The sequence below is a fragment of the Fragaria vesca genome, linkage group LG2, assembly GCF_000184155.1.
Source record: "Fragaria vesca subsp. vesca linkage group LG2, FraVesHawaii_1.0, whole genome shotgun sequence".
Taxonomy (NCBI): domain Eukaryota; kingdom Viridiplantae; phylum Streptophyta; class Magnoliopsida; order Rosales; family Rosaceae; genus Fragaria; species Fragaria vesca.
The window spans coordinates 14,632,514-14,646,765 of NC_020492.1; the positions used below are offsets into that span (position 1 = coordinate 14,632,514).

Below are 14,252 nucleotides of genomic sequence, written 5' to 3' on the forward strand. Positions count from 1 at the left end.
CTCTTCTCTCTCNCTCTCNCTCTCTCTCTCTCTCTCTCTCTCTCTCTCTCTCTCTCTCTCTCTCTCTCTCTCTCTCCTTTCTTTGATGACGGACGCCGCCGCAGCCTTGCCGGCGCTTGTTCTGCAAAGTGAGGTGCACCGGGGTCGGTGGAGGAGGCCGGTGTGCTCACCGTCGGGGGAGGTGGGTGTCCAGAAAAGAAATATGAGTGGCCAGAGCATGACCTCAAGGCAGTTAGAGTTTTTTTTTTTTTTTTATCCTTACATTTGAATATTGGGGTAGTAAGTGATTATTGGGGTTTAGAATCTGATTATTAAGGGCCAGTAAATGATTATTGGGTGTCAGTAAGCAATTATTGGGTGTCAGTAAGCAATTATTGGGTGTCAGTAACTGATTATTGGGGGTCAGTAACTAAGTTATTAGGGGTCAGTAACTGATTATTGGGGGCAGTAACCAAGTTATTAGGGGTCAGTAACTGAGTTACCGGTGACGGGAATCCGGTGACCAAAGAAAATTTGAGTTACTGAGAGTCAGTAATTAATTATTTGGGGTCAGTAACCAAGTTATTGGGGATCAGTAACTAATTATTGGGGGTCAGTAAATGATTATTGGGGGTTAGTAACCGAGTTACCGGTGACCGGGATCCGGCTGCCGTTGACTGGAGTCCGGCGACTGGTGACCGGAGTCCGGTGAGGTTCCGGCCAATTATTCTCTCTCTTCCACTTTCTCTCTCTATGCATGTTTAAGGGTGAGGTTAAAATAGTCTTAAAATAATATGGTTTGTTAAGACTTTAGCAAAGATTTGTGCATTTAGGCATAAAAAATGTTACCTTATATTGAAATGGGCTAATGCAAAAGATTATCATTGGAATGGGAAATGAGGGGTTTGAATTAGTACTAAATGGGCATTTTTCCATTTTTCTTGACATATTTTTACACGTCAAGAGAATGTGACATATTTTTTTGTGAACTCGGGTATAAAAATGACTGAAAGAAGAAATCCTTGGTCTTAAAACGACAAAACTTAAAATCCAAGTATGAAGCTGAAAGCTCCTCAAGACGTCCATCATCAAAACTATTATCTGCATATACAACATTCTTTTTTAGAGTATATATAGTACGATTCATGTCTGCATGGAAGTTGACAATGTCGCTAATATTTATCTAAATGTTGCTTAAATTGTAAGGCTCTAAAAGTCCCCGCCTAGAGCCGATTAGTCTCCGTCTAGCTAGGCGTCTCAGCACCGTCCCGATTATGGCTAATCATGAGAGTTAGGCGGTAATCCGCCTAGTCGGCCGACTAATCCGTATAGTTGGCATTTAAGCTGCCTAATTGGCGCCTATGCCTTCTAACCAATCGGTCGATTAGGCGCTTTATTATTATTATTTTTTTTACCTACTAAACTTAAAATCAAAACTTTAGAGAACTTCATGAAGAGAATTTTATATCAAATGAAGAGGAAGATGATGAAGTTAAATTTTGAGATTGAGTCCTATAAGGAGGGAGTAGTAGTAGAGCGATATGAAGAAGATGAATTTGAGGCATATGCTTGCGAGTTCTTCTAGTTTAATCCTCATGGTTTTGGTAATTTTTATGTAGTATATATGCTCAGTTTTGGATTCGGTATGCAAAATGTTGCCAGTTTATATTTATATATAATTATCTGCTATTAAAAAATTCAAACATACAAATGTAGAAAACCGATTAGTCCCTGGCTGTCCACCTGACTAGCGCCTAACATTTTTTATTTATTTTTGAATAAAGGGCTGATACGGCTGTCTTCAAACCTTCATTAATGAAACTGTCGAATACAAATGTAGAAAACCGATTAATCCCCGATTAAACCGAGATTAATCCTCTGGGCGCTAGTCCCTAATTGTCCGCTCGACTAGCGCTTAACGTTTTTTTTTTAATAAAGAGCTAGTGCGGCTGCCTTTAAACCTTCATTAATGAAATCGTCGAATACAAGGGGGGAACATAAAGCCTAAACCCATGATTATAAAAGACCCGAAATAATATCAAAAATCTCTACAACGTACCTGTATTCTAACAATCACCAACTAGCAAAGAATATTATCCTAAATGCGACTCTATTTGTTTTGTCACAGTGATGACATAATGGAAAGATCACTTGACATCTAACCAGATTACATATTCTAATGTCTAATAAACTAGCTTTCGTAATATTATCGTCAGAAAATAAACCCGACAACACTTAGTTTCATCATGCCACTAGAAGATAGCCACTATTTGACGAAACAAACAATTTGCCGCCAACCTAGAACATATGAGGCACATGTGGTGTTTAGACCGGGACCAAGCCTATTTAGTTCTGCCCATAAAAGGCGGCTAGTTATTAGCATAACTAATAATAAAAAAAACATAGCAAAAATTGAAAAAACAAATAATTAACCATCTTGCGCTTAGCGTTTTTTAGAACCTTGTTAAATGATAATCTAGTTTTGTTTGAAAAATATTTTGGCCCTTTAAATTTGATATGTAGAATTTAATTACACAAATGGAAAGAAAAAAAAAGAAAAAAGTGTCACTGTTTCAGGGCCTTTGGACAAACAAACAGTGACATTGGAAGGATCATTAGGGATAACAAACAATGCCATGCCATGTCTGTCATCTTGTGGTGGCATAAAACATCACGTCGTCTGTTTCTTTCATTTCATTGTGAAAGGCACGTATTATATCCCAATATGTTTTTCTTTGTTTTAAGCTCCCTCTCATTTTGGCTTGTTGAGCAATTAATTTGGTCTCTAAGTGTTTGGAGTTTGGTGGGAGTTTGGCCAATAATCGGTTGGGGGGCTCATATTTACTTCTTCATCTTGTGACACATTTGAGATCACAACACTAGAAATTGACACCTACCAACCACACTTCCCCTACATCACAATATATATGGAAGATGACCAACTTTCGGTTCATCCATCACCAAGTCTAGTTGCCCCAGTTTCATGGGTAACTTCTAATACACAGAAGAATTATTGGTAAACTAATCAAACTTGGTTATCCACCTAATTCATTCCGATGTAGTTACGCCATCTTTTTCTGTTAACACTTTCAAGAATTTTATTGTCCTACTAGAATTTGATGGTGAACATCAATGTGCCGATACATTAAGTAGACTCAGGCGGATACAAAGGTAGTTTAATTCGATATAGTAGTAAGAGCATCTTTAGCAATGCTAGCCATTTTTAAGTTAAATCTTAGTAAAATTAGCTAAAATGTCATTTTAGCTAGCCATTTTAGAAATATGACTGCATCAATGCTCTTTATTTTAGCTAGCATTACATCAACATTATTCTTCAAATAGAAATTAAATAGTTTAAATATATTTATATATCACATAAAATATCTTACAAGGAATGTATTAAATTATAGCTAGCCTCATCTGAGTCATCTCGCTCTCTATATTTAACTAGCGAGATAACTAAAAGTCATAATAGCTAAACTTTGGCTAGTCTATTGGAGCTCCGAAAATATTAAAAAAAACTAAACACACTCTCTAAAATAGCTAAAAATTAAAATAAAGAGTCTGTTAAAGTTGCTATAAAGTAGTTATAAATCAGGCGAACTAATTTACCTGGCTTATCTGAGAAGAATCATTCTTTCGGTAGTTGAGCTTAGGGGTGGACTCGGTCCCAACGGTTCGGTTTTTAGGCACTAACCGAAAACCGAAACCGAAACCGAAACCGAAGCTTTGGTTTTCTATTTTCTAGAACCGAAACCGATAAAAATATATAAAAGACTGCACTTGTCGGTTAACCTAACATCGGTTCGGTTTCGGTGCGGTTTCGGTTACAAAACCTATTATCCATAATATTTTTTACACTTAACCAAATAACATAAAAAATAAACATATCAAAGTTGTAAACTATCAACACTTCAAATAAGTTAATCTAATTGGTTCAAATAACTAATCCAAATGAAAAGGGAAGCTAAAATTTATACATAATTTATTTGAAGCCTCCAACATTCATATATAACAAAAGATAAAATTACATGGGAAGGATTTCGGTTAGACTTAAACACTTAAAGACATAATCATGTGTGTGAAAGCCTACTATTTACAACTCATAACCGATAAGAATATGACACGTAATGTAGAATTAAGTATTAATAATTAATATATGGAGAATGAATATATGTCGGTTCGGTTCGGTTTAATCGGTTTTTAGGATGCACGGAACTACAAACCGACACCGCACTACTCGGTTTGTGTGGTTTCCGGAACCGATTGTCTCGGTTCTATTCGGTTTCAATTACTCGATGTCGGTTCGATGCGGTTTTAACCGGTTTCGATTTGTTCGGTGCCTAAAAGTCCACCCCTAGTTGAGCTCACATATACTCCATGTTGAGCTCATATATACTCCGTATCTTTTGAGGTGATATTCTCATTTCTCAAATCTTGGAGAAAAGCTAAGACACACAGCTGCCCTTCCCCAGTCCGTACATTCTGCCTTTTATAGCTTCTGGTGTGGTGGGTTTTCACTGTTTGTGGATGCCCTTGCCTTTGCATTTAAGGTGAATGTGAAGGTGGTGGTGGCAACAGCAACTGCTCTTTTGGGGTAGGAACAGAGCAATCAAAGCTTGTCGGTTGCTGGGTTTACAGATACAGATGTACTGATATCAAAGGATCCATCTTTGTCTTAGTTAACTGAGGCCCCATTTGGCTTAACTAGCTTAACTAGCTTAGCTTGCCATTGGTTCATCTTTCTGTGTCAGATTTATGGAAAAAAGAGAAAACAGTAACCCTTTTCTTATCTTATTCCCTCTATTTTATGCTCCTCTTTCCTAATTAGTCAGACTCACTTTGGTGCCAGAGTAGTTCACCTTTCACTCAATCCAATGCTGTATCTCCTAATCTCTTGTGTCTCCTTCATTCTTGTTTCCAAGTCCATGACTAACAAGCAACCATGGCAGGAGGGTCAGCTCAAGTTGTTCTCAATTGGGTTATCAACTCTCCTAATGAACTGGTTCCAGAAGAGTAGGCTTCATACAGGTTTATTGCAACCCATTAGCTTCAGAGTTAAACACATGGTGATGAAGAGTTCAGGTTCAAGAGAAGTTTTGGAGAATGTGGATCAGGAGCAACCAGGTGGTCATGTTTGTCTATTGGACTTGCCTGATTTGACAATGGAGTGCATTCTTGAGAAGCTTTCCCCATCTGGGTTGTGCAGTATGGCTGGAGTTTGTACTTCTATGAGGGATAGGTGCATACGTGACCATTTTTGGGAGAAGCATATGAAGCAGAAATGGGGTAAACTGATTGGGGCTGCTGCTTATAGAGAATGGGAGTTGCAGCATACGGATTCAGCAAGAAGAAGAAACAACCAGTCTGATCAAACCAAGAAGAAAAGTGTATTTGACTCCCTTTCTGGGTTGTTGCAGTTTTGTTCATGGGTGATCAGACCAAAATTACAAAGCTGCAGGGTGAAGACTACTAGTGCTACTACTTTGCCGGTTGATTCTGTCATGTCTTTATATCTTTCTCTTGAAATAGGGGACTTCTGGTTCCCAGCTCAGGTCTATAACCGTGAGGTATTATTGATTCTTCTCATCATTTTTATCTCTGCTATTTCATACTGCATATTTTCTTGCTAGCTAATTAAAATTTTGGCTTTTTACTGTTTAGTAATTTGCGTCATTTAGTTGCTCCAAACATGAATAAAAACTTATATGATGCATTTCCTGCAGAATGGTAATGTAGGCTTTATGTTGTCTTGTTATGATGCACAATTGAGATACGATTCGGGATCAGACACTTTTCAAGCAAGGTATAACAACAATGGTGAACTAGCCTTCTTTGGTTTTATGAATTTTCTACTAGTCTTGGATGTCTTACTGGAGAAGTTGTTAAGACTTAAAAACTAAGGGACTCTGCATTGCAGGTATTCACCTTATGGGAGGAGGACAATGGAGGAAAATATACCATGGGATAGAATAAGAGCTGCTCCAGTTGATACTCCCTCACATATGCTTCATGTCTCTGATTGTTTACATGACTTAAAACCTGGTGATCATATCGAAATCCAATGGAGAAGAAGCAAGGAATTCCCTTATGGTATGTTTCCAAATCCATATTCAATGAAAACAGCAAATCTAGTAGCATGGCTCTAATAATTATTAAATAGTTTCATTCTTCTGCAACTCTTCTTAAGCTCTTCATGCTTAATGGTTGTGTTAAATTGTTTATCCACTTGGCAAATTAATCTATATATGTTGATATTGAGTTTTCAGAATTACCAATATATTTCGACAACTAAACTATACCTTATGACATTATAGGTTGGTGGTATGGTGTCATTGGCCACTTCGAGTTGTGCAACGGGAGTGAGAATCATTGCCATTGTCACTACAATGGTAAGAATTTCTATTCTGTTTCTGCAATTTCTATTCTGTTCGAACAACAGACACAGAGACACCTCTTTCAGTCTATAAGGAAAGTATGAGTTTTGATTTGAAACAACAATCGAATAAGTAGGCTCAGTTCCAGCACTAGTTGGATATAGATTTCTCAAAGCTCCACTTTCTCAAAATGTTAGCAATGGCAAAAGAATAAGTGAATGATATATAGTTTTTCACTATGAAATCATGCATTGCCTTGTGTATCTGATTCATGACACGCTTCAATGATATAAATTTTCCACTTTTTAAAATCCATTTCCACATAAAAATAGCAAACTGGCATTCATAGACATGTATGGAGTTATTAGTGTGTATATATGTTTATGTTTACCCCTCTTAAGAGAAACACCTGCACTTTCGTTTCTATTTTGGACGCAAGATGGCTGTATTAAGTTATTCATGCATGGCTGTATTTTGTATGTTTGATACTAGTACTTCCAATTAAATTAGATCTCCTTGGATTACAGAATTGTGCTTTGCTAAATTCATTATTGACATATCAGGACAGCTTAGTGATCAATATCCCTTTAGCTAGTGAAGGGAGCAACTTGCATTTTATAGTTTTGCTTATACGCAGCATCTCATAAGGTACTCTGCTGACAGATACAGTAGTACTGGAGTTCAGTCAATATACCCCTGGCTCGCGGTGGAGGCAAATGATGATAAACCGAAAATACCACCGAGAAGAGGGGAACGAGGCAGATGGTTTCTATGGAGGAATTAGAAAGCTTTACAATGTAGAAGAAATTGCAAAGTGGAAGCTCCTATGGCCTAACCAAGTCCTGGAATAAATATTCCTCTCTCACTCAAGTCTGATTCCTAAATAAATACTGAGAATGCTTTTGTTTTTGCTAATGAATTGTGATTGAAAAGCTTATAGTCAGGGACCTTGGATTGATTAGGAAATAGTTGGGGTGTAGCTTATACTTCTGTAAATCAACGTCTAATGAAGTAGTCATATTTAGAGAATCAAGCTAATACCTATCAGCTTCAGAACATTAGATATGCTTAAGAATCTAACCACTTACGATGAAATCTTTTTATAATTAATTGTAGTAACCAGATATGTGGTGAGATGAGTATCTGTCTGCAAGTTGTAATGTTAATAAACATGCTAAATCTGCTATGCTTGGTAAAATGCGTAGGCTAACCATTCTTTTTAATTAAAATAAGGGTTCTTAGCTGCATGGTTTTTGCTCAACCGGTGTGTGTATTGCAGCATAGTGTATGACCATGTTGACATATTTTCGACAGCTTTTTTATTCGAACGTGGTTCATAATTTGGACGCTCAACCACTAAGCCACAACAGTTGCTTCTGAAAATGCTGTTTTAATGAGCTCTAAGTCTAGAACAATTAGTTGAACGAATGTTCCTTTGTTAGAAGTTTAGAAGTTGTAGCTCTCTGAGATGCTCTAACCGAAGCAAGAAAGAAACGGTCTTACAATTTATAAACATGTTGTGGGACAGTGGGAGGGTGACTCTCAGCTGCTAATTTAACGTGTCACTGACCAATATGGTATCTCTCTCAGAAATTGCGATAACTTACTCAAGAAACTCTATCAAAAAACAACCACAACATAGAGCTAGGAAGGGAGCTTATGTTCAACGGAACACAAGACCTTCATAACTACTAATGCTGCAACTGTGATCCACATGAGTTACCATACAAAAGATAAGTCTGTAGTGTACAAAAGCCTCTATGTATATCAAAACTTTATGTCTTGTACTTTGGTCTTCCGAATGGTTTTTTAATGATAAAACCTTAAGGAAACACAAGCTTCCAACGAAACTCAACTTTACGTATTCCTTTCCATCTTGAAAAATGTCATATGTTGTCTTTGCAATATGAGCACAACCAAAATCAAATAGCTATTTATATTCAAAGAACCATATATCCTGAAACCAAATTAATCATAAATCAATAGAAGTCAATAACTCCCACTAAGAGTATGAATTGTCCTTAAGAGAATTCTAACCTTAATATTGCCTTGAAAATTCAATGACAGCATACACACATTCTATACATGCTTAACAGCTAAATCCTTTTGTCATAAGTCCACAAAATTAATTTAATCTAATATCTGATAATGCACTTTCATGAAAATAGCAACAGAACAAACAAATGTAAGGGAAAAACTCTAGATTAATGAGAAAAAAAACTAATACTCCCACTAAACCAAGGAATTCAGAACCCCCTTTCAAGAACATGCATGAAAACCACTTTTCTCAGTGTAAAATGAATTACTAAACACATCACAAATTTCATGATTCATCCATATCCAAAATCTGTAAGATTTGAAAACTGTATAGGCTGTTAAAAAAATATCCAGAATATCATGTTCTCTTAAAAGTTAGCTTCTGAAAGTGAAACCTTACTCCCACTGTCCTGTAACAAATATGATCATCCATATGACAATAGAAGATAGACTCCCATTGTCCCTTAACAAATGTGATCAGTCATATGACAATAGAAAATAGTGCAACTACAGTTTAATAGACACGGTCAATTCCAAAAACACATGCACACATGCAACAACACTTGTATAGTAATTCACATGTAAGTGTCAAATACTTTCCCTTATTAAAAAAAAAAAAAAATTTAGTCAAGGGCTTGCAATATGATATAATGATAGTTAACAAAATAATTTTTATATGCATATGTATGTTTCATATGCTGCTCGTACAAAAAGCCTGCAATAAGAGAAAGAAGTTGTTTTGGTACACAAATTTCATAGATGCAAACCATAGAGTTTTATAAATTATAAAATCTCATGCAACCAAAATGTCATTAGGATATATGCAATTTCAATTCCAAATTTTCATGTCAATCAAATATCATGTTATGATCGTTCTCTTGATGGAAATTTTCTTTACTCAGCCAATTAGGGGATTTATGCCATATTTCTAATATGAAAAATATACCATAACAGACATGTCAAAAAACATAACAGCAATTTCCTTAGCAGAAAATTTTCATTCCGGATATAATGAATACCACTCAGCATCACATCAAACATGTGAATGATTCAAACATAGAGATTAATGCTCTAAGTACGTACAAAACTTGGTATGGTATGCTGAACTTAAACCATACCACTTAACATCCATTCTGATATCCTTTTCTTCCTTTGGAATGCAGTTTGCTATGTCTCACAGGCAATGAGAAAATAACACACAACTTAGCAACCGAAATAGAAATAGAGTGATCACATCAACCAAGATGTACTGTAACCTTTAGACAATGCCAACCAACACCTTTGTGACAAAAAGAAATGACATTCCGAAGTTTCCTATTCATAAAACCAAAATGGACAAAAATGCTATTTTGCTAAGATCAGTCAACACCTGTATGTCAAGAAGAAAAGATCTAGGCAAACCAGATGCAATTTTATCAATTTTATGACGTGATGTATCCGCAAGTTAAATCCATGTAAAGTTTAAACCTCCTTTAGGAGATACAGTCATGAAATTAATATGCACAACACAAGTTTCTTGATCTTATAACTTTTATAATCAATGAGAGATCCTAATGGCGGTTTGCTTTGTGCAACATGTACCACTAAGGCACCCCAAGGATCTAAGACCAAGGTTGGTTCCTATAGTTCATCGAAGCACAAGCTTGATAAAACATACCGACTATGTTTATAGTAAAATTTAATGAAAATTTAACGAGACACTTTGGGAGATATCTTTTATCTTGTTAACTAAATTTTACACAAGCAATTTCTAACAAGTACACAATGATTATCAACATATGCAAGATATTCCAATCATATAAAATCTTTGAGGTAACATATCACTATAATCATTGACATATGAGCATCACAGAATATTCTCATCTAAAATACCAAGGCAGCATGTTTTAATTGAATTCATATATGTCTCTGATACACTTTAAGCATCACTTGATAATCAATTGTAAAAGTTTTCAAGAGTTCTTGAAAATGTACCTTAATTGTGTCAAATTAAATTAGCAACATATGCATAGATATACTCCTCATAGCATAAGTAATATATGTAGTCTAATTTTCGAGAAGATCAATAAGTAGCTACAAAATATAAATGTGTCAAAGTAGCAATTATGAGAAAAAATTAATGACAAGAATGAATTATATTGTTCAAGTATTTCTTTGAAATCAGACATTTACACTATATGCTAAACTTGATTTATTGCACAGCGGAAATTGAATATGACATACCTCTACTCATATCTCTCTTGTGTTTATGTATAAAACCATTATAGTATAAATAGAGTCCGGTTCAAGGGACACAATATTTGACACTATTTTTTACACTAGTTTTTAACCCTTAGATCTTAGTTAATCAAATGGTTGTAATTAAATATGAGTATGATTTGGCAAGTGACGTAGAAATCATTTTATTTTCAATAAACAATAAATAAATAAATTTAGTTAAATTTTTTTAATAAAGAAAGTAAAAGAAAGAACTCAATAAGAACATGGCCGGTGTTCTTCAACGTGGAAAAGAAATTCCCAGATGCGTGCCTTAGAGCCAAAAGGCTTTGATTGAACTTCAAATAAAGCACTAAATTTGAGTTGATATCAAACCAAAAATGCACATCTCATTACAAAAAGAGAAAAATGAAAATAAAATTTGGATTGGCCATTAGGGTTTGCTAAGAAGTACATAGTATCATGAACAAATTGATTTGATTGCTTGTTTAATGTATTCAATTAAGAATTGATTTTGGTTGTTTAGAAACAAATTAAGATTAGATCTGCAATTGAATTTGATATGACCCAAATGGAAGTTTTCATAATTTGAAGAGACCTTTGTGCAATGAACCTGTGATTCTTTTTCATGTTGAAGATTGAACACCAGTGCCATGTTCTTCTGGGATTTTTTTCTTTTGTTTTCTTTACTAAAAGAGAAATTTTATATACACTCCCCTATATACTTAATACACACCCATAATTATTTTTTGTTGTTTTTGTGCCATAAACTTCCTATTTCACCCCTATCACCTATACATGTCCATAGTCGTCCGTACCAACGGACATCCATGTATTTCTATCGTCTCTCCTCCACTACCAGTCTACAACCATCCTTGATCGCCCCATGCTCTAAGTCTCCAACTACCACCAATTTCCAGTGACAAGTCCCACCTGTTTGAGAAAGATCCAAACTGCCCCACACCATATAATAAGAGATGAAGATACAATGTTGAGAATCAGTCCCCATTATAAGGTGGGCAAGGAAGAAACCCTAGAATTATGGCAGAAGTTTAAGAGAATAGTTCCTCACACACATACATCATTACATCATTACCCATCGATCAATAAATTTTGATATAGATGTCTGCGAAAAGCTTTAGAGGGAGGGACACAGATCTCATTTAGTCTCTTAACTCTTTTTATCTCTCTTCTTCTTTGGCAAAAGAATATGCATTTTAATTGGGTTGTCCTTCTGCTGTTTTTAACCCAACGCAGATCATGATTCTATTTTTTGTTTTGTTTCAGTTAATGTAAGGGTCTTATAGGAATATAAATTTTCCAAAAAAAGTTCAGAGTTGAGGGATGTGTATTTAGGAATAAGGGGTGTGTATTTAGAATCTCTCTTACTAAAAAGAAACTTGTTTAACTAAATTACTTATTATTGTTTATTGAAAATAAAATGATTTCCACGTCATCACTTGCCAAATCATACTCACATTTAATTACAAAATCATTTGATTAACTAAGATCTAAGGGTTAAAAACTAGTGTAAAAAATAATGTCAAATATTGTGTCCCTTGAACCGGACCCGTATAAATATATCACAAAAATATCCCTTAACTTTTTACTTGATTGCCCATACAATTACCATGAGCAAAGTTGGCAAGTTACTGTTAGACCCCTCAGACATTTCCCTCAAACTCAAGCATTAGATGATTTCCTATTTGAGTTGCATCCATGCAACTTGTGGATGCATTATATCACATGAGATAAGAGTGATAAAAAAAAAGTTGTAAGAAATAGAAAGAGTTGTTGGATTAATTACTTGGCCTATGTATTCTTATATATGGTCAAATTAAAAGCTATATATACACATATTTTGAAATACAGTTCTTATCCAGAATGAAGTTTCGCTTTGAAATTAAAGTGTGAAGTTCCTTATTTGACTCACTTTTCGGTCATATTTCCATATCTCCATCATTCAGTTTGTAGATCCTAATGCATAGATCACTTCTTTAAAGTTTCATCAGATTTGATGACCGTTAAGATACCGAATTAAATTAAATCAATGAACGGACCATAAATCTGTCTAATCAAAACTGTCTGTGTAAATAACGATTACGAAAACCCAAACGATCTTCAAATTTGATGAAACTTTACATAAGTGATCTATGTATTAGGATCTACAAATTGAATGATGGAGATGTGGAAATATGATAGAAAAGTGAGTCAAATAAGGAACTTCACATTTTAATTTCAAAGCGAAGCTTCACTCTGGATAGGAATTGTTTCTAAATATATATTCGATAAAGAGGTTGGTTGGTTCATGCTGGTAATGGTTTTACACCCACATGATTTGAACACATGCATTTTCTGGGAAATTAGCTGTGTAGCTAGGAGTGTCACTTGCAGACTCAATTAAACGTAATTAGCTAGGGACATAGGAAACTACTGATTTGTGCACTCTCTATAGTACGTTGGGGCCAAACCTTCGATTCATCTTCTCTTATTGTTTCTTAAGTTAAATTCTCATCGAATTCGTGTCCAATCTTGATCGATCAAGGAGATTGCATTATTATTGTATCTCTAGCTCCACGAGCAAATTTAATTCTCTTCAAATGTTTGAGGGGTCTATAGTAATTTTATTTGTCATTTAATCTGCAAGTAGCTCAAAACAAGAGCTTTCGTACAAACATTATCTACAAAAGCACATGACTTAGCTTGTTCCAATACCCAAAACCAAAATCAGAGTACTAATCATAAGAAACAATAATAAGTTATACCAAAAGCAAAGTAACATGTAATTACATTGCTGAAACAGCTTGTTATTGTTAGCTAGAATATGAGTGCTATTTTCTAACTCACTTAAATTTGCATGTTGATAGTCAATATGTGCTAAGCATTACTGCATGTCTGTTCTAACAGACGCATATACATAGTAATGTTTCTATTTAATACTATGTGCATATCAATTTGGTAGAAACTAACAGACTTATGAGCAACACATGCATAATTTTTCATATAACTATGCGGCTGAAAAACCATGCATAAACAAATATAGATATCAGACAACTATAAGAAGGTACAGTACCAAAACAGAACTATAGTGACCTTAATATAATTTTCTTCATTTCAATACAATGAAGGCAAAGATAACTGCTTTGTAGTAAATGTGTTCCAAACTACTCTTCATAACAATGGGATTCACTTAAACCAAATGAATTGGTTTTCTACCAAAATGCAAGGTCAATGCTCATTGTCCAGAAAAGTAAATCCTTAGATTGTTACAATACCAAGGATAGAACATCCTTAGAAATAACTAACTCAAACATGATATACACTCAATATCATTAGGGATACAAAATAAAAGTTTAATGCTAATCAACAATCATGTCAAGTACAGTGGCTCTATATGTCAGTATTTCACATAGCTTGATCAAACTCAAAACTCTTCTATAATTGTTAATCTTTGATGAGCAATGTCATTAGAAAAAGTTGCATTTGATTAAGATGCAGGTTACAAAATTTTGGTAATAAGCAAGATTATTAAAGTGTGATGCAATCTATACTTGGCATGTGCTACTTAATGGGTGTTTATATACTTTAGAAATGTCATTCATAATTATAGGATTGATACTTTTCAAAGGTGATGCATTGAGT

The 14,252-nt window shown here is 34.8% G+C and overlaps 1 protein-coding gene across 1 annotated transcript; it reads left to right on the top strand.

Moving 5' to 3' along the window:
- The first annotated feature begins 4,810 nt into the window (after window positions 1–4,810).
- LOC101300871 (F-box protein At2g32560-like) lies at window positions 4,811–7,417 on the top strand. Its single transcript, XM_004290487.1, has 5 exons — window positions 4,811–5,549; window positions 5,706–5,785; window positions 5,900–6,072; window positions 6,297–6,371; window positions 7,020–7,417. The coding sequence occupies exons 1-5, from the start codon at window positions 4,857–4,859 to the stop codon at window positions 7,205–7,207; spliced, it is 1,209 nt and encodes a 402-aa protein (XP_004290535.1). The 5' UTR covers window positions 4,811–4,856; the 3' UTR covers window positions 7,208–7,417.
- Window positions 7,418–14,252: the final 6,835 nt, after the last annotated feature.